General features: G+C 36.4%; 1 protein-coding gene across 2 annotated transcripts in view; it reads right to left on the bottom strand.

Annotated features, from left to right (window-relative positions):
• AN3 (SSXT family protein) overlaps positions 1–27,019 on the bottom strand; it is a 108,007-nt gene that overhangs the window by 47,534 nt on the left and 33,454 nt on the right. For both annotated transcript variants that reach the window (XM_089788204.1, XM_089788207.1), the window contains exon 2: positions 13,634–13,710. In XM_089788204.1, the coding sequence (XP_089644330.1) occupies positions 13,634–13,710 (77 nt within the window). The remainder of the gene's footprint in view (positions 1–13,633; positions 13,711–27,019) is intronic.

The raw sequence follows: 27,019 nt of genomic DNA, 5'->3' as shown, positions 1-27,019 counted from the left end.
TTGAGTCTCAAATGGAAAACTCACTATCACTGGACAATACACCAGAAAGGTCTCAACAAACCGCCTTTATAATTCTTCAAGCTATCAATATCAACAAAATCTATTACATTTCCTCTTCAAAACTTCACTGAGAAGAGTAGGCAATCCCTAGCCCACATAAAACATCAGACTTATCATTCGATGTTGTACATTACTGAAGGATCAAAGTTCTTTCAACTCGTAAAGTTGTTGTGATCGGGTTTGGGCAGACTATATGTTCTAGAGTCGTGGATATAAGAAAGTCCCTGTTCAATATTGGTATTCGAATGGGATTTCTTCATTTTTAAATAACTCATTCCCAAGGCCATTTTACCACTTATTGAGATACTAGTGTAAATGATGAAATCTATCTGTCTGTATTCTACGGATTTGGAGGGTGTTTACTGGCACTTGCTGCGATGTTCTTCATTGGATGTGGTTTCCGCACTGTGGGTTTCTTTCTCCACCTCAAATATATTGACTTTGATATTGTGAATATGGGGGAGAAATAATGGTTTTGTTGCCATTACTTTGAACAGAGACCGATTAGACTACAACATTCATTTCTCAGAGGAATGGATGCCAAGGGCATACTGTCGAGCATGCTACATGTATCCCGTGTTCTCATCATCGACAGTTGATTAGGTCTTTCGCATTCATTTGTCGTGTTCCTCTTTGCATTATCTACCACACTATGACATCTGAACCAAGCACGATACAAGCTACCTGATATCGGTATCTTTCACGTGCCATGGTAAAGCTTGAAGAATATGCATTCGGGGAGACATCCTCAAGAGATTTTCCTTTGTCTTATGCATGTGTCAATGATTGTAACCATCGAGACACTTGGGATTTTCATGTTTTGCCATGACTGTCATTCTATTAAACAGATCTTGGGCAATGTCAACGCCTCCATGGTTCTGCCCGATTGTAACTATCCTTTACAACACTTAGCAAAGTATCTCCCCGTACATGATGACATGTGTTTGCTTGGTCCACAGTCATCATGTGTGCAGTCAGTGCCCTTCTTCAATGCTTTCCCGGGCTATGTCTTTCCAAGTCGTCTTCTACCAAGAAACTTGAGCTCACATGCTCTGTTCATGGAAATCACAATGAATGATCTATACATCATCGGTGCTCCCATTCATTAGATTTATAGTGTGAAGAATCACAACCTTCCTTTGGATCTGTACTATATCCATTATGGTGTGTAATATGATTTGATGACAATGTTATTCATAAAAGTTTGTGGCCCGATCTTTGTTGATAGCCTTAGTACCTCCATCGTCAAAATGTGGACTTGCATGAAATATATTGGAATGATTTGCAATATAATAGGATGCCAACTTGGCATATTGCAACACTTACAATAAATATTTTGATCTCGGTTTAGTATCAATCAAGCAATCTCTTCTTTCAAACTGTCCATTACATCTCGATCTCCATTGCATTTACACAAACTTTCGTCAATGCACAGTCCCATGGTCATTGGTATGATTCCCCTATGACATGTCAAGCATCACTAATGTGATTGTTCTATGGATTCAAAGACTGACCATTACATGTTATTCACATGATGTATTGTTTCATTCATTGGGAGGCTTTTCTCATCAAATCATAAAAGAGAAAGTCTCTTGAAGAAAAGCCACTCTTTCTAAGAGTTCTTCTACAACTATCATACCTCATTGCACCATCAATGTGCTCATACCTTCCTCATACCAAGTTAGGTTTTGAGGATGAATAGATTCTTAAGTTCAAGTGAGAACATAACACTTGTAGAGCTGAGGTTTTGCCCCTATTGCCTGATCCTCAAAATAGCAATGAATAGGAGGAAACATCCTTGATGATTTGTTAAATCCACATATAACTCAAAAATATGAATCCCTGTACCATGATTTTGAGTTTAAACTATCATTTTCAAATCAGTGGATCAGATTCTTTGTACTGGTTATATGTTTTTGAACTGTGTGCCTGTGTTGCTCTCTACCTCTGGGAAGAATGACCATGTCTTTGACCTGAATTTGAATATCTATGAATCTGCATTCTAATAATTTGAACCCAATTCAAAACTTCAAACCTAGAACTCTAAACTTTGAAAATTGGAATTCGCATTTCTCTTGAACCATTGAATTGCAGCCGTGATCATGTCTCTGAGCTGAACTCTGAATCTGAAGTTGAACTTCAAACTAGGGTACTTGAATCTGCATATCAAAATCTGACTTGGATCTGCATTTGGACTTCGAACTATTGAACCTTTGAACCATTGAAGCTTGTTCAATTGGTTCCAAATTTACAAAGGAAAGCCTTGAACTTGTGTGCTTGAGCATTTTGGTTCATTGTCATGAAACTTCATCTGAAACCTGCCTTCCACAACATAATTTTACATAACATTCTCAATATAAATCATAGGGGAATACTGAGATATTCCAAGGGAGGGTCATTAGGAAGGCTGGATATTCAAGCTTAAAATTGGTGGTCAAAATGCCGACTCACAGTAAGATACAACAAATTTACCACAAGGCTTTGTATTCAAGTTAGAAGGCAATGACAAGATGCATCTAAGTCATATATTTGGTTCAAAAATATATTCTTTGTCAAGTTCAGCTCCTTGGGATTGGGATTGGAGGTTGTTCTCCTTCCTAAATATTAGCTAAACTGTTCACATTAGTCTATTTTGAATCTCTAGATTAGAAGTAGCTATAACATCGTCTAACTTTGAATTTTTCTATATCATTATTTTCTCATATTTTTGTTGCAAAGGCTTTAATGATCTAAACTCTATAAAGATCACATTCCAACTATACAATGTCTTTCTAGTCTTCAGATTCCAAAGCGTGTACCCTCTCACATTGTGATTGTACCATAGTAGTCAGAAGATTAGTATTGGTACAGGAGAAGAGTCTTGATATCAGTGTCTCATATTTTACAAAAAAAGAAAATAAGCAATGGTTACTTGACATGCCAATTTTTCCCTAATATATAATATATTGAAACTTAAAATATACATTAAGTTTTATGAGAGGAAAACTAGAGAGATTGATTGTTTTTTATTTTAATTTCTTTGACAATCAATACCGTAACATTGAACTTTCAAGTTTAAACATAAAAGCTAATATAATAGATCAATATAGTGTCAACGTTTAAGACCCTTGGCTCAAGAGCTATGCTACAAGGCAAAATGCTGATCTATATACATAAAACAAAAAAATTATAAATGTAAGTGATCATATGATGCCATTCAATGGATGAGGTTCCAAACATACTGTTAGAAGGTGAAGTCCACCAATATAACTAAGGGGGGAGGAGGGGAGGGGGATCACTTACATGCTTTAAACAACTTTTGTCCAACTATGGATATCATTCACTAATCTTAAACTTGCATATAACAGTAAACTGAAAAGTAAAACCATGCACAAAATAAAGAAACTCATAACATCATGTTGTGTTAATAAGGGAAACCCTGGCCAAGGGAAAACCTCAGTGGGGATGGTACCCACAAAATGATTCACTAATCAAGAATATCTTGTGAAAGATATTGACCCTATTAGGAGTTTATTACATCCGTATAGTGTATTTGTCCTTGTGAGAGGACCAGACCTTGTTAGTAGCCTCAACTCTGTTAGGAGTTGTTATTAGTATTAAAATACAAAATAGAAGCTGACCCCACTGCCCAAACATGCATATACAACATTACAAGTTATATGAATAGATACAAAACCTTGACAGTGCTGATATCTTCAATATCTGATTTGTCCTTGTAGTTCCACTTCACAAAACATTCATACAATTGCTCTGCTCTGCTGATATCATCAATTTTGCATCTATACAGGACATACAAAGTGAACATATAACAATCATATCATTACAATACAATTGGCAACTTCACTAAACAAAAAGATCTTCCTTATACCATAATCTTTGAACTATCGGCCTTGTGCTGTCTTGCATGTTACTATATCATCAAATTAACTTTTGCCAAGTGAGGATTAACATCTAGGAGGTCATCCTTACCTTATTAAGTATTTATTTTGTCAAGCCAAAAAATTTCCTTAACCAAAAACCGAATACTGTGTCAGTTGCCCTGTTTTGCATTGTTATAACTGTCTCTAGAAATCCTTCCAAAACTAATGCAAATCATAACATAATCTTTAGCAGCCTTACATACGTCATCTATAGTGTCTATACTATCTACCTTTAAGCTCGCATAACCTGATATGCTTTCTGTGAAGCTCACCAAACAAAATTATCTGCATGTTCCTTGTTTACCAGTATTATACTTGGACAATTTTCTAAGTATAGTTCCTCCAAACTTAACTTTGACTTCTGTCATCTCAAAATCAATGTTATGTTGCCATTAATGACAACGCTAACAACTCTCCTTAGCCAAATTGCCAACACATACATTATCTATGTTGTCAATTTCCAAGTCTTCAACTATGATGCTCTCCAAATGCTTATCGCTCCCACGCTCAAGTTCCTCTGAGTAATAAATGGGATAACTCAATGAGGCCATCTACATCACCCAGTTCATATGCTCCAACACTGCATTCGCTCCATCAAGTCAAATATGGTCCCATTTTGCTTTAGGATCCCCTTGTATCTAAGGAGCACATGAGAGAAGTCAAAGTGAGCTATGTGTAGACTAGGTTCTCTTTTTCTACCCCAATCAGTTCCCTTAAGTGAATGGGTGAAACCATAAGCATTCCAAATCCTGTCGCAAGATGAAGAGTTGGAAACTTGTCAAAACTATCTGATTGCAAATGATTGCAAATCAAGCACTTCACTTTTTTGGTTCCACCACCACTCTAAGATCTTTCTCTACGTGCATGTGCTATAAGACTTCCACAAAAGAAAAATCACCTAACCCGTGGGAATCTTATTGCACTAAGTCCTAATAATTGAAGAATCCTCATTTTAGCCATGAATTTTTTTCACCACAATCCAAAACCCCTTCAATAATACTGTCCTCATATTGAGACTTCCCCTTGGTGAATTATGTACAAGGTTACCAAGAGAATGCATCTTTGGCCCCTAGGATGCATCTCGAGGACTCGGATGTGTCTCTAGTATCCAAGACGTCTCCAAAGGCATTTGGGTTTACAAGGTCCACAATTCCAATGTAGCCCAACAACTCCAAAGTCTCCCAATGAGTTTTTGACATCTCTAGAAAAACAATGGGGTAAAATGTGTTTAGAAAAACTAAGGAAAAAGTGAAAAATGTGGTGCAGCAAAGAGAAGTTGAGTATATAACTACATAATAGCCTCTGGAGAAGGAATAGAGCTTCCGACATTGGAACAGTATGCTGTTGTTTAGTTTCAAGCAATAGAAAGAAAGAAGTCAATGTGAACAATGAGCTGCTTGGATTCTAGAATGGACAAGAAACTCATAAAATGAAACAATCCATAACTGATCAGATTCGTTAGAGCAATTCACCATGTAAGAGAAAAAAATTATTTTTAAAAAAAGCATTATACATGCTATATATTGCTTCCTGCATATGCACAAAAGCAATTTCCTGTCCACGTCTCCACTTAAATCCATTCAAAAAACTCTTCTCATCCCTTAATCAAGTATGCAAATATTTATAAAAAATAAAAATTCTTGTTAGTTCAATGAATTTTAATATGATCATCCTCATACAACAGGGTTTTGTACATGCAGAACTCATAAAATTCAAGATTTAGCTGAAAACGAGTTATTAAATGCATAAATTGTCTTTCATTTGCAAACAATCAGTGCAAAATTTATCTTCAATACACAAATAAAATATTTGTGTATTACATTTCATTAATTTGCATATAATTCATATTGCACGTGCTAGCAGCTAGCTCACTTGTAGAAATATTTTCTTTAGTTTACTTCATTGAAATATTGAACATGCTAGAAAAAGTATAAGCACTGAGAAGGGGAATAGCAGAGCTACTGCTAAAAACAATAATTTTCCATGGAAAATGTCAGAGGGGGAACAAGCCTTGTACCAATTGTGGAAGAATTGTAATCATGTTTTGGTGCAAAAAAATGCAGGTGGAACAACCACAATCAAATGTAAGCTCTGTCTAATGGCATGGCAAGGCGCTTGCACGAGGGTGAGACTCATTTCTTTCACATAGATGGAAAAGTTGTCAATCCTTGTCCAAATGTCGTAAAACGATGTGACGTTGTGAGGGATCAAGATAGGGCTAATGAAAAGTTTATAATATGAGCTCCTCCCATGCTTAAATGACAGGGGCAACTGCTACAACTCATAATCAGAATAGAGAGACAAAGGCAAATGTGTCTTCTAGAGATGTACCAACACAATAGTATCACAGAAGACCACATGTTGGCAGTTCAAAGACCATTGGAAGTTGATGTGTCATATTGAGAGGCAGTTGTTGCAGTGATTCAATGCTTATTTTATGCAAATGGAATACCGTTCAATGTTGCTTGCTCACCTTTGGATATAAACTGCCTGGATCTGAAAAGCTTGGCACTATTCTAACTGACAGTGTGGTCTACAAAAGGATGCTAGTATGAGACAGATGGGTGGACAGATGTTAGAAATCCTCTACTAATTAATGTCATGGTGACATGCAGTGAAGGCCTTAATTATTTGACAGCAATATATTCTTCAGGGCTTGAAAAAACAATAGAATCACTTCATAACCAGCTATGGGACAGCATTGAGAAGGTAATGCAAAGGGTATAATCCCCTACGCTCGACAAACACAACTCTCAAATTCAAACAGGCAATTCTCTGCCCAAAATTCAGATATAGCAACAATCTAAGGTTACAATCTAAAAGACATACGATAGTGAATTCTTAATGCACACAATTTGAATCATATTACAATACAAGCCCACTCTTTGGACTTTTTATTCTCTGCCTTCTCTCTATCACGCCAGGGTTTGTTCTTTCATTCCCCCGCTACTCCTCATCCCTGTTTCCTTTGGTGTGAGTTAAGGACAGTTTAAATACCCATGGCTGCCCTTTTACCTTCTATGCAACTCTGAAATAGAAATCCACCTTTACTTATGCCTCCCTTCCCACACCAACTTGATACCCACAATCAATCCCCCTTACTACACAGCCCAACTACACAGCATTCATCCTCTTACGTATGTGCAGCCACCCTCCCTTTGTGTGCTTCCTCTTGTGTTCTCTATGTAGTCCTCTTGTATATCACTGGCCTCCAAGTAACACCACAATGCTCCTCTCTTGCTGGCTGCTTTGACACTTTCTGGAAACAACCGTTTCCAATATGCTTGGCCTTCGTTTTGGAAGGTTTGTTTTACCCAAAAAAAAATTCTACACCTGTCCATTTCAGTTACTTGAAAGAAACTAAAGCCTTTTCTATAATCCATTTGGCATATATTCTGCAACTATTATGTCAAACAATCCTCATGGCCTGTCTACACATCCATAAGCTGTGATCTTCTAGCCGGTGCCTCTATATATTTTTTTCTTGGCACTTGGTGAAACCTTATTGAGTCCATAATAAATTCAGGGAATAATATGTTAACTTTGCATTTTAACTTCTAATGAAGCAATGCCAATGTATAAAACTCACAATCATCTCAACTTTCCTGTTATGAGTTGGAGCCAACGAAACAAAGACAATGCAAAACTAATAGTGGTATTGAGACCAAGACGAACCAAAACAAAACTAAATGAAACAAACAATATTTTTTTGGGTTGATGTCGATCACCAATTCATCGGAGATACTCCTACATCAGGAAATGGGGCATCACATGAAGTCTATGATGTTATTGATGTTGGCCCTACTGATAAAGCAATAGGTATGTTAATGCCAAAAAAGTACAAGCATATATTTTGGACGCCATGGTGGGTGCATTTATTAATTAGTGCACTCACATATTGGCAAGTTTCAATGGATTTTCCAAGGTGGAACTTTAGAGACCTATTGGTATGTGGTTTGCTTCTTAATGTATTTTTTTTTATCATTTGTGTGAAGTAAAAGGAGCTTTGTGTTCCACAATAGTTATTGATGCATTGGTGGCTTGGAGACGATCTTCATAAATACTAGTTTAGGTGAGAGGTTTGGTCCTTGATGATTGTCTTTGGGGTGATGTTGGATTTTTTATGGACTTCATTGGGCCTATATGTGAGGTGCTTAAATTTGCACATTCAGACAAGCCATGATTAGGAGAAGTTTATGAAGAAATAAATTCCATGACTGAAAGAGTCAAGAAAATATAGAGGCAAAAGATACATTTTTTATATCCCTTGATAGAAGAAAAGTTACATGGAAGATGGAACATACTTAAAACACCCCTTCATTGTGTTTCCTATGTCTTAAACCCTAAGTTGTTTGTTCGGATTCCGGAATAGATGCGGGTTTAAGAATCTGGATCGAAACTCGACCAAATTTTTTTGGGGGTTGGATTCGGATTCATTTTGGGTTCATCCGTACAAAAACATATATGGGTTGGATTCAGATTTGTTTTGGGCCGTACAAAAACATATATTTTTTAAATATGTATGTGTGTGTGTATATGCAACAACAAAAAAGTCCATACATCACTATGCTAATAGTAAAGCAACATAGAAAAATACAACACCATATCTATGTTTCCATTCAATAGGATATTAATTGCATCATTTAGCCATAAATACAACAGCAGTGTCTATGTAGCGACATATTTGCACTTGATTTAACCAATTGTTTGATTTTAATAATTAATTTTAAAATTACAATACAGCTACTTCATAATTTTTAATTTATTTAAAATATAAAGAATGGTGCATTTTGGTTGCTGCGTAGCCATTTCGTAAATACAACATGGTGCACTTGCTTGGTCACATGCATGGAACATATTTCCATATCAAGAGGACAATCTGAGAATGAAAGAACTTGTGAAAAGATAAATGCAGTTATCGAAGTTTTTATTTTCTATCGGTTAGAGGATTTCTAACCAGGCTAGATTAAAAGTCGAGATTCAAATTTAAGCCCTGGATTCAAAGATATGGTATCTTTTGTAAAGAAATTCCTCTTTAATCGTCAATTTGGATATCACCTATTGTCAATTCGGATTTCCTCTATAAGCAAGTGTTCATTTTCATTTACAAATGCATAAATGATATATAAACCATCTTTTTTGGTCTTTTTAGCAGTCAATTTAGGGTTGGGAGCATCGAATAGACCAAATTAGACCAAAAAAAACACTTGCAAATATCTAATAAAAAATGTTTCTAGACCAAATTCAGCCCAGGTTCAACCATTGGGCAGCAAATCTTCAAAATTCGCTCCAAATTCTGCCTAGGTTCCTCTGACAAAATTTGCAACGAATTCGTAGTTCTGCACGAGAATTTGGGGAGAATTTGGGGAGAATTTGACAAGGACCAGACTTTGAGGGTTATTGGAGAGAATTCGGTAACTTAGCTTAAATCCTAAATGGTATAATACATGAGACCACTAAGAGGGCTCCTTATGAGGATATATAGGCAAAAAAGGGAGTTGGGCTGCAATAAAAACATTTTATGTTCAATGTGAGGATGCCTCAATTATAAGGAGTCAACTGAGTAAATTTTCACATGGGTATAGTGATTTTTCTTCCATAGAAGCTTTATATGATATGCAGAAAAATACAAACTATATAAAGTGGTGGTGGAACCATGCAGGGCAGAACCCTGAACTAAAATCACTTGCAATCAAATTGCTCTCATGAGTAGCTAGCTCTTCATCCTGTAAGAGAAACTGGAGTACTTGTGGTTTCATTCATTCACTAAGAGGAACCGATTAGGGTCAAAGAAAGTAGCGAACTTGGTCTACATTAATAGCTCACTTTGTCTTCTCTCTCATGTTGATCTTGGGTTCATGGAGGGTCTTTCAACCAAATGAGTCCACATCCACTCGATGGAGAAGTTACAGCCATAGTGGATGAAGCGGTTCAACCATATGACCTTTATGAATTGTCCCCAATTATACTACCATTAGAGGAACCTTGGTTGTTGAGATAATGGGTGTTGCACACATTGCATAATATTGTTATTTTATTTTTTATTATGTAATGTTGTACCTAGATGGACGTGCAACATGTAAAGATTCTCATGGAATATTCTTGATGAGTTGTATTGTAACATTGTGATAATATTTCATGTAATTATTTAATATTGGGGGAAAATAATTAAATGCCCAATATTAAATGTGGGGTCAGTGGGTTAGGTAGCACATGGTTTTAGCACATGGTTTATGTAATACCACTTAGTGGTTTTGTGGGACTTGCTACTATATAAGCAGCCACAAGGGTAGTTGTAGAGTGAGAGAGAGAGTGACAAGGAGAAGACAAAAGGCAAGAGTCGAGCAGGACAAGGCTTGACAGGTTAGCCAAGGGAGCATTTGTGAAGGTTGAAAGCATGGCATGGGATGTGTGGATTCATGCTTGTTCACATAGTTTTCTCGGTTGTGGCTATGGCCATGAAGGCTTCCATGGTTGTATGGCAATGGTATTTTTTGCTGAATAATACATGCTGATGGATGCTTTTGGAGGCTGGGTTTTTTCCTCAATGAGGGTTTCCCAGGGTATATCTTGTGTCACAATTTTGTGGGTATGTTGTCTATTCTCTTGCATGTGGATTTTAATTCCGTGTTTATTTTAGATTTATTATGGGTTATGTGGAAACGGTTATATTCTTTATTGCCAAGTTTCCTTACATTGGTATGGATGATAAAACGTATAAGAGGAGGCCAAAGAATTCCAATTTTTTGCTTTTTGTTTCTGTATTAGCATCAAAATTGTGAATTTCAATATGTAGTGATAATCTCATATGAAATATGTGCTTTTTAACTCTTTCACTCTTTGACACAATGACATTAGACATTTTGTTATTATCTCTAATTATTAAATTATATTAAAAAAATTGGCATCTCCAAATACCTAGTCTCCTGATTTTGAAAATTAGTCACATCAGTACCAATCTCCAAGTAACCCTACCTCCTAGTAACCTTGATTATGTATCACACAACCTAGAATTCAAGAAATAAGCAACACAATAAAGAGATGTCTTAATTTTGTTCTATTTCCCATGCATCTTTTCTTTTATCAAAGTTCATAGAGAAAGATCTCAACATTTAGTTTTTTCTTTATTCTTTCACACTAAATCCATTTTCCTTACGAATCTCTCAAACATGGTTTGATAAAGTCAACAACAAATTTAACATCAATGCACAAATGGTCATCAAAAACCATAACTCTCACCTCGACTACAATACCTATATAGATTATCTCAATGATGCCCATGCATCACTACTTACTATAGAAGACAAAGCTTCTTTAGTGTATAAAGATGCTAGAGTAGTATAGAATTAGAAGAAAATGTGTATAAATGGCTTTGAGGTGGTCTCCCTTGACAGATTTGCAATAAAATGCCTTGTCTTGTATGTGGTGATGATTAAATATGAACATTTACATTTTGTAACTCATTTCAACGAGATATAAAATACATTGAAATTTGCCAATATCTTCAGTGCATTATTCAATAAATGCACACAACTAGTGTCCAAGATATATGTTTGTACCATTTTTGTACCAACAAGACTACTACTTTACAAACAGGGGCACTATTTATAACAACTTGAACTACATATGATGGTTGGTTATGAAAGAATTTTGCATTCTTTTCTTGCTCTATACAATCTTTTCCTTCAAAAAATAAAGGTCTTTGTTGCATGTTACCATAATATTAAATGGGCAATTTTTTACATCTATCCACCCAACCACCACAATGTTGGATCCCTCTACAAACAAAACTCTTCATATCGGTACAATTTGTTGCTCCGGTCAAACACTTTCATTATCAATTGTAGTAGTGCAAAGCTTTTCATACCCTTGAATAGAATTATGGATAGCTTGAACCATCTCCTCATTGATAGTTGAGTGAGCAAACATTAAATGGTATTTAATATACATGAAAGAAGCATACAATTGTTGCATCAACCGTATCTCAACCTTGCATATCAAACAATTTTGTAGTGGGGCTTTAGCTACCAATGCTTGGCCTCTTGCAAGAAGACCTACGTCTTCTCTTATCACATCTCTAGAAGTCACATCCATCTCCAACTTTCAACATTGTTGTTGAGGCCCCTATTGCCGAAGCATGAGATCTTGAATGCAAAACTTTCCCATAAGCCCTTCTTGGTCCCTATTATATTCATATTGTTCTGGCTCATTCAAATAACATTTCCACAAATGTTACAAATTCTATTTTCATCCAACCTAACATTCTAAACAAATCAAATAAATAACAATATAAATTGAAGCCTTGACACTCCCATATATACTCGTGTGTGGCATTCGAACTAGTCAATGAAAATCTACAATCACATTTGCTCCAACATGACACATGAATTGGAATTGAAAATCACATCTATTTGGAATGTTGAAAAGTGAACTCATACCACAATTATAGGGTTATTCGTTTTCATTTTGTTTTCCTATTATTTTAGGCATATGACACAGGTTATTGACTTCTTTTTTCTAGCAGAGACTAAAGTGAAACCGAACAGGACATTCTTTCAAGAAGGGTTGTCTTTGCACCAGTTTCTATTATAAGAAACATGCCCAAATCGCCCAGAAACATTGGAAGGGGTCAGAGATGCATCTCCTAGCTAATGTAAACAGTCTCCTCTACTTTAAATTCCACAATTTGAGCTCTTCTTCTTACACATAGATTTATGTGACTCAGAATCAAAAACTTTGATATGCTCAATGAAGGCTTCTTTCCAAACAAACAAAAGCTTAAGTAGGAGACCTGCTAATCAAGTGAGAAGTTGTGCATCCCTGATTTTTTTGTCCAAACTACTGCCCCCTATCTTTCTCCATCATCATCATAATGAATCTCTTGGCAACTCCATTCTCCTAAGGGATGTCGAAAGTCGCCTCATGCCTCACAATATTGTATTCATTGCTCAAATTATAAAAAGCTCCATTGACCAAAATTATCCAACATTATTCATCCTCAATACCTTGATCTTCTTAAGAGCTTTAAATTCTTTAACTTCAACCCAACGAAAAATATCCCTGATTTCCAATAATATAGAAAGACTATTGTTAAATATCTACTAGAGAACTTACTGACTATAATTAATACTGTATTGTAGACCAAAAAGAAACAGACCTAGATTAAAAAAGATGATAGTGGCCTGTTTCTGTTCCCACTGTTTCCTCGGGCCACTAATGTATACATAGGCATAAATATAAAAATTGAATTGATGATTCAGAATTTCATTTAGCTAGAGAATCCTCAGTTCTTGCAAAGGTTTTCGGATTGACACAAATATGTTAGGCTTACATATAGCTTGTATTATGTAATTTGGACATATATTTGTCATTTACAACTCTCTACTTTCATAGAAATTTGAATACAGCCAGCTACCTTGGTAAACCAGTCCATCCTATTGACAAAAAGTTCCTTTTCTCTCAAATCGCAGAAGGATATCAGTAAGCGGCAAAAAATATGTACATATGCCATTCAGGGAATTTTTCTGCAAAACTAGCATGTCCTGAGACATGATGTCATCTATATATTTACAAATGAGATTAAAAAAAATTCTTAGAAGCAACTTAAGTACAATTAGAAAAAGATAGCAACTGTTAAAGGCATGACAACTTACTGTGCACATTCATTAAGCTTTCCCAGATTTTGATTGTCCATAATTGCTAGAATCAACTGCTTGTTCTCATCCAAGTACTGCAACAGAAAAAATCCAATCCTTGAACATTATTTATCAGACACAAAGGTAGCATTTCAATTACTATTTGAATTACAAAGAAATACTACTGAATCATAAAGAATAACAAGCAAGAAATACACACCAGTCGATCTATCTATGTGTATGCATATATCGATAAATGTTTGAAGACACAAGATACCTTCAACAGTATTCACCTTATTAAAGGAAATCTAAAGCACCATAAAGAAGGGTGCCCAACCACAAAGGAAAGAAACATAATGTATGACTGAAGTGCTGAGAACAACCTATGAGATGGAAGGTTGCATATTTGAGGGTTATTTGGAATACAAAAACGAAGACTGAATTTCTGAGCCATTACATAAAGTTGATCATAAAGAAACTTTTTATCTTCAAGTTCTAAGGGTGCATAAGCATTTCTTGTTGACCTGAGGCAGAGTATTCCCTTAAGTATCCAATTCTATATACTAGTTCCTTCACCAAGAATATCAGGCCATACATACCATGGTTTCATTTCGCGAGCAATTCCACTAACAGTCAAGTTCTTTGGAAGTTGAAGCCTTTTTGGTGTGTATTACAGCTGGAGATGTTGTGCGCATACAGTTCTCTCTCTTGAAAGTCAAACCAGTCTGGAGGATCCTCTCTTGGACCTCCATTCTATTGAGCAGGTTTTGGTTGCAAGGTCTGAGGATAGCTGGCCCTTCCTCTTACTTATGAAGGTAACAAATGATTGCCTTTTGGTTTCTGTAATAGCTTACAAGTTGCTCAGAAGCAAAGTGGACAGGATGAGAGATGTGTTCTTGTTGAGAATTTTAGAACATGATAGCTCTGCAGAAGCTATCAAAACTCATTGATGTTAGCCAAACCTACGGGCAGTGGACTCTTTGATTGTAGTCTACTAGATTGTCTAGTGGAATGTGATGCATTGTCTTCATCGGGATTGGGAGCAGGTAGGACATTATCTTCAAGGATTGGTTGGAAGCAGGAAAGACATCTCCAAAGACTGCTGATTTTTCTGTAAGCATTATCTGACCTCCAAACCTAACATGTGTTGGATGGTAAAAGAGTGGCTCTGCTGTCTACCGACAAAGGAATGGTGATGCTGGAGAAGTTATGGTAGGAGAACAAACAGAAGCAGCAGCCCAGTGATAGAACACTTTCTTAATTGTACGAGTGACAGGTTTACCTATCAGACTACTTTTGAAAAAGCGAAAAACTAGATGAGATGCTGTTCTTATCTTTTGCAAGCACATGATCAGATTGATTGGTGTCAACATTCAAACCAGCCTCACAAACCGAGCAAATGGAGTAATCTTCAACTTTAAACTCTTCGTCAAAGATTCTTGTGGCAGCCCCTGCATTTCAGAAGCCTTGGCGTTTAAGACCATTTAATCAGTGCCCCTCCTTTGCCTTTTGTATATTCTAAAAAGCCGATGGTTTGTTCTCAAGCAATTGAAATTAGCAAGGGAGACTATTAGTCTCTAAAGATTTCTCAAGTAACTCTAGATTTCTTGCATTGCTCATTTTCTCCTTAGTTTTGTTGTGAGGTTTTCACGTCATCGCCCCATTGCAAACGGGGACCCTTTTTTTCACTTGGAAGTGGGGTAATTGTCCGGTGTACTCTTAGTTCAGTGACAATTTTCAAATCTCTGAGTCTAGGAGATGAGTTTGAGAAGTTTTGGCTCGCTAGGGATCAAATCACTTAGGGATATGAGTAGTGAGAGTTGGATCAAGTTAGTTAAGGATGTGGAATTGAAGGCAAGAGATTTGTGATCAAATGAATTGGCCAAAGTGTAAAAAGATGGAGTGAAGATGAAGTTTTAACCTGAAGAGAACTGATGGAGGTGTGTTGCTTCTTGAAATTTGGCAGAGTCAGCAATTTTTTAGAATCTCCAAAAACCTAAAATCTCCATTATATGTAACATAAATTTTATATTTTATGCATCTCACCTTGCCACATAGCCCCTATAATTCCAACTTACACTTAAGGCATACACCTTATTCACTCGTGATTTCTGCCCTTTGCATACTGAATTTGCCTTGATGCTTTTTTCTGCTCTGTGCATAAAAGGTACACCTTATTTGTGCGCAATTTTTGCTCAAGATTTAGTGAAGATGCCTTATTGGAATGAATTATCAGATTCCCGGGCATGCTAATTTCGCTTTATTACCATGCAATCTCCACTCAACCGCTATTGATCTTGCCTTGTTTAATTGCATTTACCACCCAAGGCATATTGAGGAGTGCCTTATTTCATTACAAATCCAATCTAAGGCTTGTATAAGTGCCTTATTTACCTCTAATTTCTGCACCCTCAATATGTCTTTGCCCTATTTACCTCTCATTTCAGCACAGGTATATGCATGATAAAAAATGTGGGTTTGAAATTGCTATAGAGTCCATGCGAAAAAATATTAATCGATTTAAACCAGCAAAGTTTTTAATATTAAATGGAGTTGATTCCGTTCAATAAAGTTGCCTAGCTTTGATAGGAGTGGTCAAGTATTTATAGAAAAGAGTTTAATCTGATTTTGGGAATTATATGATTTTTGAGGGGTTGACATTATAATGCAGAGATGTGGGTATTATGAGCGAAAAATAGGTTTCTTTCAAACATAATTTTATAAAGGGGCCTCTGTCATAAATTATTTTAATTTAATTCACACTTGCTATTTTACAAGTTGAACTTAATTATTTATTTTTACCTTGCAAATTGGCACCCACTCGTCTTCAGCCAATCAAAAAAATCAGGTTTGCACATGTCAAAGATCAACCAATCAAATCGCGCCAAGTGCACATGTGGAAGGCATCTAGTGCCTTGTACCTAACCTATCCTTTGATTGGCCAGTTGAAGCATTACAATTTTCCTATTGGCCCACAAAGTGGTGTTTCATTCCTATTGGCCCATTGATTGGTGGCTTCTTCTAACCTAATTTCCTAAGTTGTTGATTCGGGTTCGAGGACGGATTCGGATTCGTGGGTTTGGGCAAAAAAAAGAGAAACTTGCATAGTTGTAAAACTAACTTACTAAGTCATTTTATAGTATGAAAATATCAATGTTACATGATTAATGATCAATGCCAAATGTCAAAGATAAACATTAAATACTTGTTGTCACAAAAGTATGCACCTTGCCTGAGGGAATGCATCTCAAGCAACCTTGTGAAACATGGAAGCAACCTCCAAGTTGTGGGACCTGAACTTTGAGATTGAGTCTCTGGAGAAGGTCAGCTTCCTTTACCATTAGGATGCAACTAACTACACATGGAGAGGAAAAGGGAGACGAAATGCATAAAAGCAAATCTACCTATTATAACCTAAGGGGTGATGCATCAAAATAGAGTGTTTGATCCTCTATCTGCCCATACATGCACAATTAACTATCATGACACCAAAAGATATACAGATTCAAACTTGCTTAAACCCAACAATCACATGCAAATCAGACAACCAAAATGAATGACACAAGGAAGAAAAGAGTTCACTTATATATCATTCATAGGCCAAAAGAGATACAGTCATGCAAATTGCAGATAGCCACAAAACATTGAAGAGAGGCAAATAGATCTTGCACAGTACATCAATGGCTGAAAGAGATAAGGCAGAATATCATAAATAGTTCAGAGGCAAATGGAATTTACAATGTGCATGCCAAAGCATACCAAAGAAACAGAGAAGAACTGACCCTAAGAAAATTTACAAAATTTGCTTTTATAGTTCAAGCATAACTCAAATAGCTTCTACCCTAAGGCAAAGCACAACTACCACCATTAAGATTGCTGAGAGCAATCATACAGATCAAAAAGATCTAATCCTGGGTACACTTTCAGATGCAAGAAAATCATCAAGCCTAACTAGGAGAAATCCTGAAAGTGACATAAACGGCGCCATCAATGCAGAATGGAGAAAAATGGGCAACCCAGACGGTAAAGAAGAAAGCTTAGCCATAATTGTGCATGGGGGGAACCGCAGAGTGGTTGCAATCGATCAAAATATCGGATTTGCCATTGAATGTTGCTTCCTTCCAACCTTTTGACATGTCAAAACCCTGAAAAATCAGCAAGTCTATGAAGAAACTCATAGAATCGGCCACGTGGCCTAATGGTATTATTTCTTTTTGCCACCCTGTGAGGTCCTCAAGTGTTTGACCGCCATGTTTACTTTAACCGCGCCACCTCATGAAACTACCAACTTAACCGCTATCGCTCCCTGTTTAACTTCCACCTGGGCCCGCAAGGACACGTGTCCGCAAGGCGCTTGCCCGCATTGTCTAATTTCCTCGCATCTTCAAAATGCGAGCAAGCAACGATTGTTGATCCTGCAAGATTGACGATCACAAAAAACCTTTGTTATTACTGCAGATGCCCTTAAAACTTTTGGGCCCACTAAACACTCGGCATCCTCCTTAGCATCCATGTAAGCTTTTGGCAAATCAGTACAAAGCAACTGACACATATTCCACCTCAGCAACTACCTGGCATTCTTTTCAACCTTGGCGACCTACACGGAAGGACGGACACGCAAGTACACATGGCACATTGTCACTTCCTCGCATTCCTTAAAAACTTTCCAACTTCATAATGCGGGGAAGCGATAACCATCGATCATCACAAGATTGACGGTCACGCAAGACCCTCGTAATGACCTGGCCCAGTCATCATCCTCGTCCAATAAAATACACCCAAACTACTAACGTGTTCTAACAATTGCCTAGTCGTTCTGACAAGTTTAACTTTTGCGGCTCTGACAAGAAAGGGTCCACCAAAATCCATGTGGTGGCAAGGCACTCACCCGCTTTCCTTAAAAGCCTTGCATCTTGATAAAGCAAGAAAGCACTTGTCGTTGATCTTGGGAGATCTGACGGTGAAGGTAGAAACTAGGAACATGCGGCCCACACTACCGACCATGTCAGAAACTCAGCCAATAAAATGCTTGTCATGCGCCAACTCTTCTAACAGCTTTCTTGCCTTGTCTGCGGCCCGCAAGAAAATAGGACACACATGACACATGGCACATTGTCGCTTTCCCGCATTGCTTGAAGTTTGAGCAATGTCAGAATGCGGGAAAGCGAACACCATAGATCTGTGCAAGATATGACGGTTAAGAAAGTTGTGGGGCTGGAAAAATAAACTTGGATTTATATGAAAATACAATAAGGTTTTTATTTCATTTATTTTGTATTTGCATTGGCATTATTTGATATTAAAAGTGGGATGACTATTGGGTGGGCTATGGCATTTAAATTCAAATATTTGGCAAGGAGGCATTTTTGGTTAACAATACTCAATCATTAATCTATGTTAATGTTGTAAATAAAATCATACATTGAATTACTAAAATGCAAAATGAAATTTCAAAACATAGACTACTTCATCAAATTGACAGATAATAAAGTTTGAAACATGGTGATAAATGAGTCAATGACAAATGTTTAATAGTTTATCAATGATCATAGACTCATAGTATAAAAGATGCAAATGCCCTTCAAGGGTCAAATGGGTCATCAAAATATGAGGGATCAATGGCTTCATCCTCATCTAAATCATTTTCCTTATCATTGGAACCCAAACCAGTTCCACTAGCCCCAAATGCAGCCACATATTTCTCCTCGTCCTCCTCAACATCTAGCAACCCACTCAACAATACAAGACCTCGCAACCTAAAGAGACAACCAACACAATTTAAAAAATTAGAAATTGTAATTTACAATACAAGGAATTTAAGAGTGCTAATTCTACAAGCTAAGTGGCCATAAGAAAAGGAAAAAAAAACTTAAATGCTTACTTGTGACAAGATCTTAATGGCAAGAGGTTGACATACATGTAACTTTGCCCGTAAGTACTACCATCCAATGGCATCCATTCTACTTTGGTAATTGATTGCATAAGGCTCTGCATTTTAGCCTGAGACAAAATCTACAAACTCTCTCCTAACATTCGATGCCACACCAGGATCACTAAAGAGCCTGCTAAATGCCATCTTATACCCACCAGCAACCTCAGAATCTTTGTATAGTGCCACTCTACAAGGAATAGAAAGTATCTCTCCACTATAATATCTAGGAGAAAGTGCATATGCTAGGAGTTGTAAAGGTGCAGTCATCTTGTTTCAGCGATGTAGAACAATTTTCTTCACCTGATTGTACAAGGTTTCCTCAGGATCCTGCTCTCTCCTCTGAATGACCTGGGATGTCAAATGATGTCCATGTAAATTATCTTGATGTAGTGCTAATAACTTAATTAAAATTAAAAATCAAAATCTCTCAATAAACAAGGATAAAGTATTGTATAAAAATTTGAACTTATCGATTTCATTCTTTCTAGCATGGAGTCCATGGCATCATATGTCCCCCAAACAAGGCTCATCAGTGTCGACAAACCGAAGCATAGACATGGTGGGCTCAGTGAGTTCTAATACATATTCCACCCTATTCCAAAGATCATCACTCAAGATTATATCCTTTACAATTTTAGCCCTTTCTGTATTGGCTTGCTTCCATCCACCCCATTTGCTGCTAATATCCATTTAGGACAATGCTTCTTTCACCCTCACAACTCATCTAAGGATGATTGTGTGTGAAGCAAACCTTGTTCCAACAACCTACTGCCATGTTAATTCAAATTGTAAGTTCATATAATAACAACTTTCAAATATCAAATATGTAATCAACACAAAAAAGTTAAAAGTTAAAAATATTTTATTCAATTATGTAAAGTATGACACAAAATGATAAATGAAACTAAATAAAGTTTAAAATTTACCTTCAATAATTCCAAGCAGGAGAAAGTTCTGAAAATTGCTTGTGACATATGGTGGTTTGTCACGAACATTTGGATCTCCTCACCCTCCTCATACACTTTTTTGACCCATTCAATTGAGGTGCCAATTGCTTTCATCACCAAGTTCAAGGAGTCGACGGTGCATGGTGTCCAAAAGATATGATCATATTGTGCTTCTACCAAAGCACCCACAGCCCTACAAACGTTAGCATTGTCCTTTATTACTTGGACAACATTGTCAACTCCCACAGACTCTATGGATTCAATGAGAAGCTGGACAATAAAATTTGCATCCTTTACCTGACTTTCACAATCTACCGCCCTTAAAAACATTGCCCCCTTGGGGCAAACAGCAATCACATTTATTAATGGACAGTTTTTGCAATCTTTCCATCCATCAGAGACAATGCTCAAACCCGTTTGGATCCAAGAATCTGTTATTGGTTTGAGGAGGTTTTCTACATTCTCTCTCATCATGCAATATGGTGGTTCTCAACATTTCTTATCTAGGGGCTTGGTAACCACGAGGTGCTTAACTTATTGCTTGCACCATCTCTCTCCAATAAGGTTATCTCACTAAATTGAATGGAACACCATTCGTAATGAGGCAACCCCCAACCTTTATGTCAGCAATTTCTCTCTATTCATTTTGAAATGCCTTATCTAATGGGCCTCTCTTGCGAGATGGGGGTGTTTCTATTTCATCTTCATCCGTAGATGGAGTAGGTAGGAAGGGATGTTGTCTAGTGGTTGTATGAGAGGGTGGTGCTGGTGATTTTTGCTTTGATCTATCATTTTTCCCCTTTGACACTAACCTATCAACCTCTTGTTGTTCTATTAACATGCCTGCTATTTGAGAAGCCGATAACCCCTTTTTACCTCTCTCTCGAGGCCCCTCACACATGCTAATCCCTTTACCTGGTGGGCCTATGCAATGATGTTTAACCCAGTAATATGAGCTTCTATATTGGGTTTGGCAAGAATTGCATTTCCATATACACCCTCCCCCTCCAACACATTGCTCAATTCTTGTTGTATACTTCCACAAAGGAGAACTTTTCTCAATTTTAAATCTTTGGGATCCCTCCCCACCCACTGAACTCTAACTACTCATTCTACGATTCTTGCAATCTATAACAAAAATAAAATATAAAATATTTCAGAATTTTAAACAAAACTTGATAACAATTTAGAACAATAAAAAAAACTAAAAAACAAACTATGAAAGAAGCAAAAGGAAGGATCAAATGCATACCTGGAACACTCAGCACTGATAATTGCAAGGATTTGAGACTCCACAAACAATCTTTACAACCTTCTCTTCAAACTTGCAAAATGGCCACACCAAAATGAGAAAGCAAATGAGAGATCAGATGAATGAAAAGTATCTTATTTGCCTTCCTTTAGGGTTAGAAACAAAAAAATAATTTAAAAACTCATATTTTATTGTTTTTTGGACCACTTTATGGCCCCATGCGCCGCGGATCCCCCCAAGTCCGCGGCAGGTCCAAGCAGGGTCCCTGATTGGGACTCTGGGTCCGCCCAAATTTGCGCTTGGCGGACCCACAATCCCAATCAGGGACCCTACCCGAACTCGGGCTCGAATCTGGACCCGAGCTCCAAGGTCCAAACCCGGTAACATAGCTAATTTCTTATTGGCGCTTGGAAGCAATGTTATTTTTCAATTGCCCCAAATGAAGGTGCTTTAATGGTAATTGGGCAAGCATTTAACGCCTATAGCAGTTAGATGTACGAGGGCTTTGGTAGATAAAACTGGGCCATTGATTCCATTTTAATCTTGGTCACTCATTGTATAGGGAACTACTAGGAGATTGTTGGAGAATTTTCACAAATATACTACCAAATTAGCTCTATATTCATTGTTGTGTTGTGCATGGTTGATAACTTGATACGTATATTCTTTTGGAGTATTGCATGATGACTTACATTCTTCATTGAAAGCAAATTTGATTTCAAGTATTTAGTTAGAATTTGCTTTGAGTAGTTTAGTTGGGTAAAATTAATTATGAATGCATCCTTTCTTGACTCTATCATAGACAAAACTGCTAGTTTCTTACTGGTTGTAAGTCTTGTCTTGCGTGGTCAAATGGCATTATTATGAATTTAACTTCATTTGATACTTCCTCATTGATTTGCATCCATAAATGGGATTTGATGAGATGGTAGTAATTTAAACGTCTTTCAAACACATCTTAGACAATTGCACTAGGTGGGTAAAGTTGATGAGGAAACTGCATCTAGTAGAGTCATAAAAATATTCGCAATCCCTTGCATCCTTGAGTATAAGTAAAGTAGTTTAGAATCGTAAGTTTAAGTTGTTTTCATTTCATGAGTTGAGAGTTAAAATATTTTCATTGCACATTGTAAAGCCATATCACAATCCCTTGCATCGTTGGGTAGAAGTAAAGTAGTTTAGAATTGTAAGTTTAAGTTCATTTCATTTCATAAGTTGAGGGTTAAAATATTTTAATTGCATATTGTAAAGCCATTCCATCCAAAGGTCAAATTGAATAAGTGAGCTAGTGTAAGTCCACTCATGAGACCAACATACTCATATCATAACACTTGAGTTAAATTCACCATTTGAAGAAACCTCAGAGCCACCTCTATGATCTTTTCATGCAATCTTTAGCATACATGGTGTCTATTCAAGAGAGGATTCAATATTCAACATTTTATCTTGAAGCATTGAGTGTTTCCTCCTGCATATTGTAGTCGCATAAAACTCACATCAATAGGTCTTTATGCCCCAAAAGGTGGTGTTGAATCTGAAACTTCTTATAGATCTATTAAAATGAATGCATATTATTCATAAAGTTGCTTTCCAATGGTGTGAAACAAGATCTCAATTCTTCAGAAATTAAAGTAGGGGTAAATTGATAGTGACGATGTGGAATGGAGGACATATTTATCGTCATACCCAGATTAACATGGAAATCCCAGTCATTCTCAGATTCTCATACCCCTGCTCCAAACTCAATATAAGCTGTTGGCATAAAGTTGTCTCTGCCATGATAGATAATCCACAGTCAGTTTTCTCAATCTGCAACCAGATTGTTTCAGGCACCTGAGAATTATATTAAATACAGAGCACATTGCTTGGAGGAAGGCACTCCTTAAGTTCATTTCAAAAACATATTGGCTTTTATTCACATTAAATGTGTTGAAAAGGGCACATGTCAAATTGCTTCCAGATAGCACACCCTTTCTTTCCACAAAGGCGACTTCCATTGCATTTGTTGATATGTTTCAAGCGCTTGCCCATTGCTAGGGTGTTCTCATTGTTGGAAAACTGAACAGTCCTTTGGTTCATGTTTTGATTTGTTCACCAATTCGTATTTGAATACAGAGAAAACTTGAACAGAAGACAAAGACTGAAAGCCGGCAAAGAGTTCTATAAATACTTGTATGTCATTCTGTCCCAGAGTACAAAGAAGGCAAAGATAGGACACACAGTACCGTGCAGCTGTCGGTGCTGATATAAATGCTGCCCATTATGTGTAATATTGTCATTTGGGCATTGAAAGGAACAGTTAGGAGGTCGAAAAGAATTCAACATCATAAGCAAGGAACACTCCAGAAGAAAATTATTTTCTATTAAAATTAGATTACAACAAACAAGAAAGATTTCTAGACTTAGGTAAGCACAATGGACATATCCTTTATAATCAAGAGATTTTGTTTTACCAACTTCTACAACTCCCAAAGAAACAGATATTCTTACCAAAATGGTCATAATTCAAAGCTTCCCTACAGTTTCTTTTATATAGCTTAACATCTTTCTACACATCTCATAAAAGTGAGAAAGAGTAAGACAATTCATGTTTCAGATGTAATAACATATTTTGAGGACTCTAAGTGCTTGAACCTTTTGTAGGCTTTCTTGTGTGCTTTGAAAACAGTTTTGGAGGGAACGTGATCTCAAATTGAAGAGGGGTCACCTTAATTTCTCTCACTCTTTAAATCCACATTTTTAACTGTCATTTGGCATGCTTGGTTTTATAAAGTTTATGCTGCTGGAATGCTTCCAAAGTTTACCCTTACTGGTTGGAGGACGATAACTCTCTGCTAGATATCTGTTTTCAGTGGTGAATGCTTGAACCTTTTGGAGGCTTTCTTGTGTGCTTTGAAAACAGTTTTAGGGGAAAGTGATCTAAAATTGAAGAGGGGTCCCCTTAATTTCTCTTTCACTCTTTAAATCCACATTTTTAACTGTCATTTGGCATGCTTGGTTTTAATAACTAAAGTTTATGCTGCTGGAATGCTTCCAAAACCCTTACTGGTTGGAGGACAGGAACTCTCTGCTAGATAGCTGTTTTCAGTGGTGAATGTGTAACACCCCGCTCAGGAACCCAAGAGAAATAAACCTAACATGTTACAATGTTTACTGAACTATTTTTTTTTTTAAGTTTAAACAACATCAAGATAACATTAATGCGGAAGCAATATAATCATGCAAATCAAATACACATCTGCAATTACAGATATAGTTTCAATTCCTCAACGGTTCCTTTACGTTGAGTCACATTTAATAATTTTAAATTAATTAGTTTAAGTTTCAAGTACAATGCCTCATGATCATAAAGAAATAACAGATACATAATCACATAAGCAAAGCATAACTAATACAACGAAAGTACATCCAATTAATAACATCCACTGCACATGTCGCATTGTATGTGTGAATAAGTACAATACACCAGAATACATGATAACATATATACATCAACTGAAAAGAAGTCTCTGAGATAAGAAGTAATAATGATAAAGGTACATCTTCTGCAACGATCATCCAATAGCTGGCAATGTGAGGGGGAACCCAAATGGTAAGAAGACACTACCTCTCGACCGCGTGGTTACCTAGTCAGGCTTCCACTCCCACCGTGCAAGGAAGATAATGAACGATCCATATACGGCTAATCAAACATAAAACATTCCTAGGCATGGAATTCCTAATAGCCAACACTACCTCAAGGTAACACATACTACTCAAGAAGATAAGTTAATCCAAAAAAAAAGAAACACTCAATCCAATACCAACACCTCATAACCAAACATCATACATGAACCAAGTATAAATCGAATACCAAGATCATAAGATAAAGTCAACGAAAGATATTCACCTCAAGTCAAAAGCCACAAGTCAAAAGTACATCATCCATGAATCACCAATCATCATCAATGAAAGTAAAAAACCACAATAAACACATCAACAATAAGTACACCACCAGAGGTACACAAAATCTACAGAGGAGACTCAAGCTACATACTAGGGAGTGCCATCACATGGTCAAACTACTTGAGTTACCCTGGATTGGTCTCTCAATGGACCCCGAACCCTCAAGTGTTGAATTACCCTAGACTGGTTACTCTGAACCCCGAAGCCTCAACATAACACATGTGGAACTAGAAACCCCTCTCAAGAAGACGAGGCAACCAATTATACTGTCATCCCATTCCCATCCTTAGTCTATACAAGCACTCAAGGCATGGGTAGATCAAATATTTCTAACTTATCTTTTTAGTGTGTTTCCCCCCAAAAATATTAATTACTAAATTATCAATTATTACATAACTTACAATAGGTTACCCTGGCACTGACCACTTTGGGTCCTGGACCCCTACTACAAGCCACTCCCAAAGACATGTACCTAGACAACCTCTCCTAAGCACATAAATACACAATTGTGTCCCATACCACAACAGTTGTAATGATCAAACTTGGTTCCTTAACAGGCAACCTAAAAATAAGATAGTTCTCCAAACCCAAGTACATAAATGCTCCACCAAACAAATCTCATAAATATAATCTCCAATATGAATCACAAAACACATCATGACATCTAGCCACATAAATAGTATAAAAGAAATCTCACAAAGCCTCTGGTGTACATGCTAGACTGGTCAACATCTAATCAACCACAAAAATCCAAAATCCAAAAGCATAGACAGTACAAGCAACCAGTACAGTTTAATAGTTTGGGTTTGTCTTTGAAAATACAAAATTTTGAGTCTAACAATAAGGTCTCTAGTTTATGTTTTCAGTGTAAGATTCAAGTAGATAAGATTCATCGTTTACCCCTGTAATTCAACCCATTCTTATATTCCTATAAATTGCATAATTACCTCCATTCGTTTTTAAGTCAATTCTTTCAAAATAATCGAAAGTAATTATTTATTTAAATTATTAAATAATACTTATTGATCTTAGAACAAGAAGCTTATAATTTTATTAAAATCAATATTAGTGAAGTTATATAAGCTTAGAACTTAAATGAACGTCCTTCATTATTAATTAATCTTAACTAAATCATATTTAATTAAATTAATTAATAATTGTATAACGTATTCAAATTAATACACAATTTATGGTTCTAAAATACTTTAATAATAACTTAATTAACAATAATAATTAAATATTATTGAATCTCATAATAATAATAATTTTAATTTTTTTAAATAATAATTTATATTATCATTAAACAATTATCAATTTATTAATTTATT

Source organism: Cupressus sempervirens, chromosome 6 (genome assembly GCF_028749045.1).
Source record: "Cupressus sempervirens isolate cs-2001-9-10 chromosome 6, ASM2874904v1, whole genome shotgun sequence".
In the NCBI taxonomy this organism is placed as follows: domain Eukaryota; kingdom Viridiplantae; phylum Streptophyta; class Pinopsida; order Cupressales; family Cupressaceae; genus Cupressus; species Cupressus sempervirens.
The sequence above is the reverse complement of the archived record's forward strand: the minus strand, read 5'-3'. Positions and strand labels throughout refer to the sequence as shown.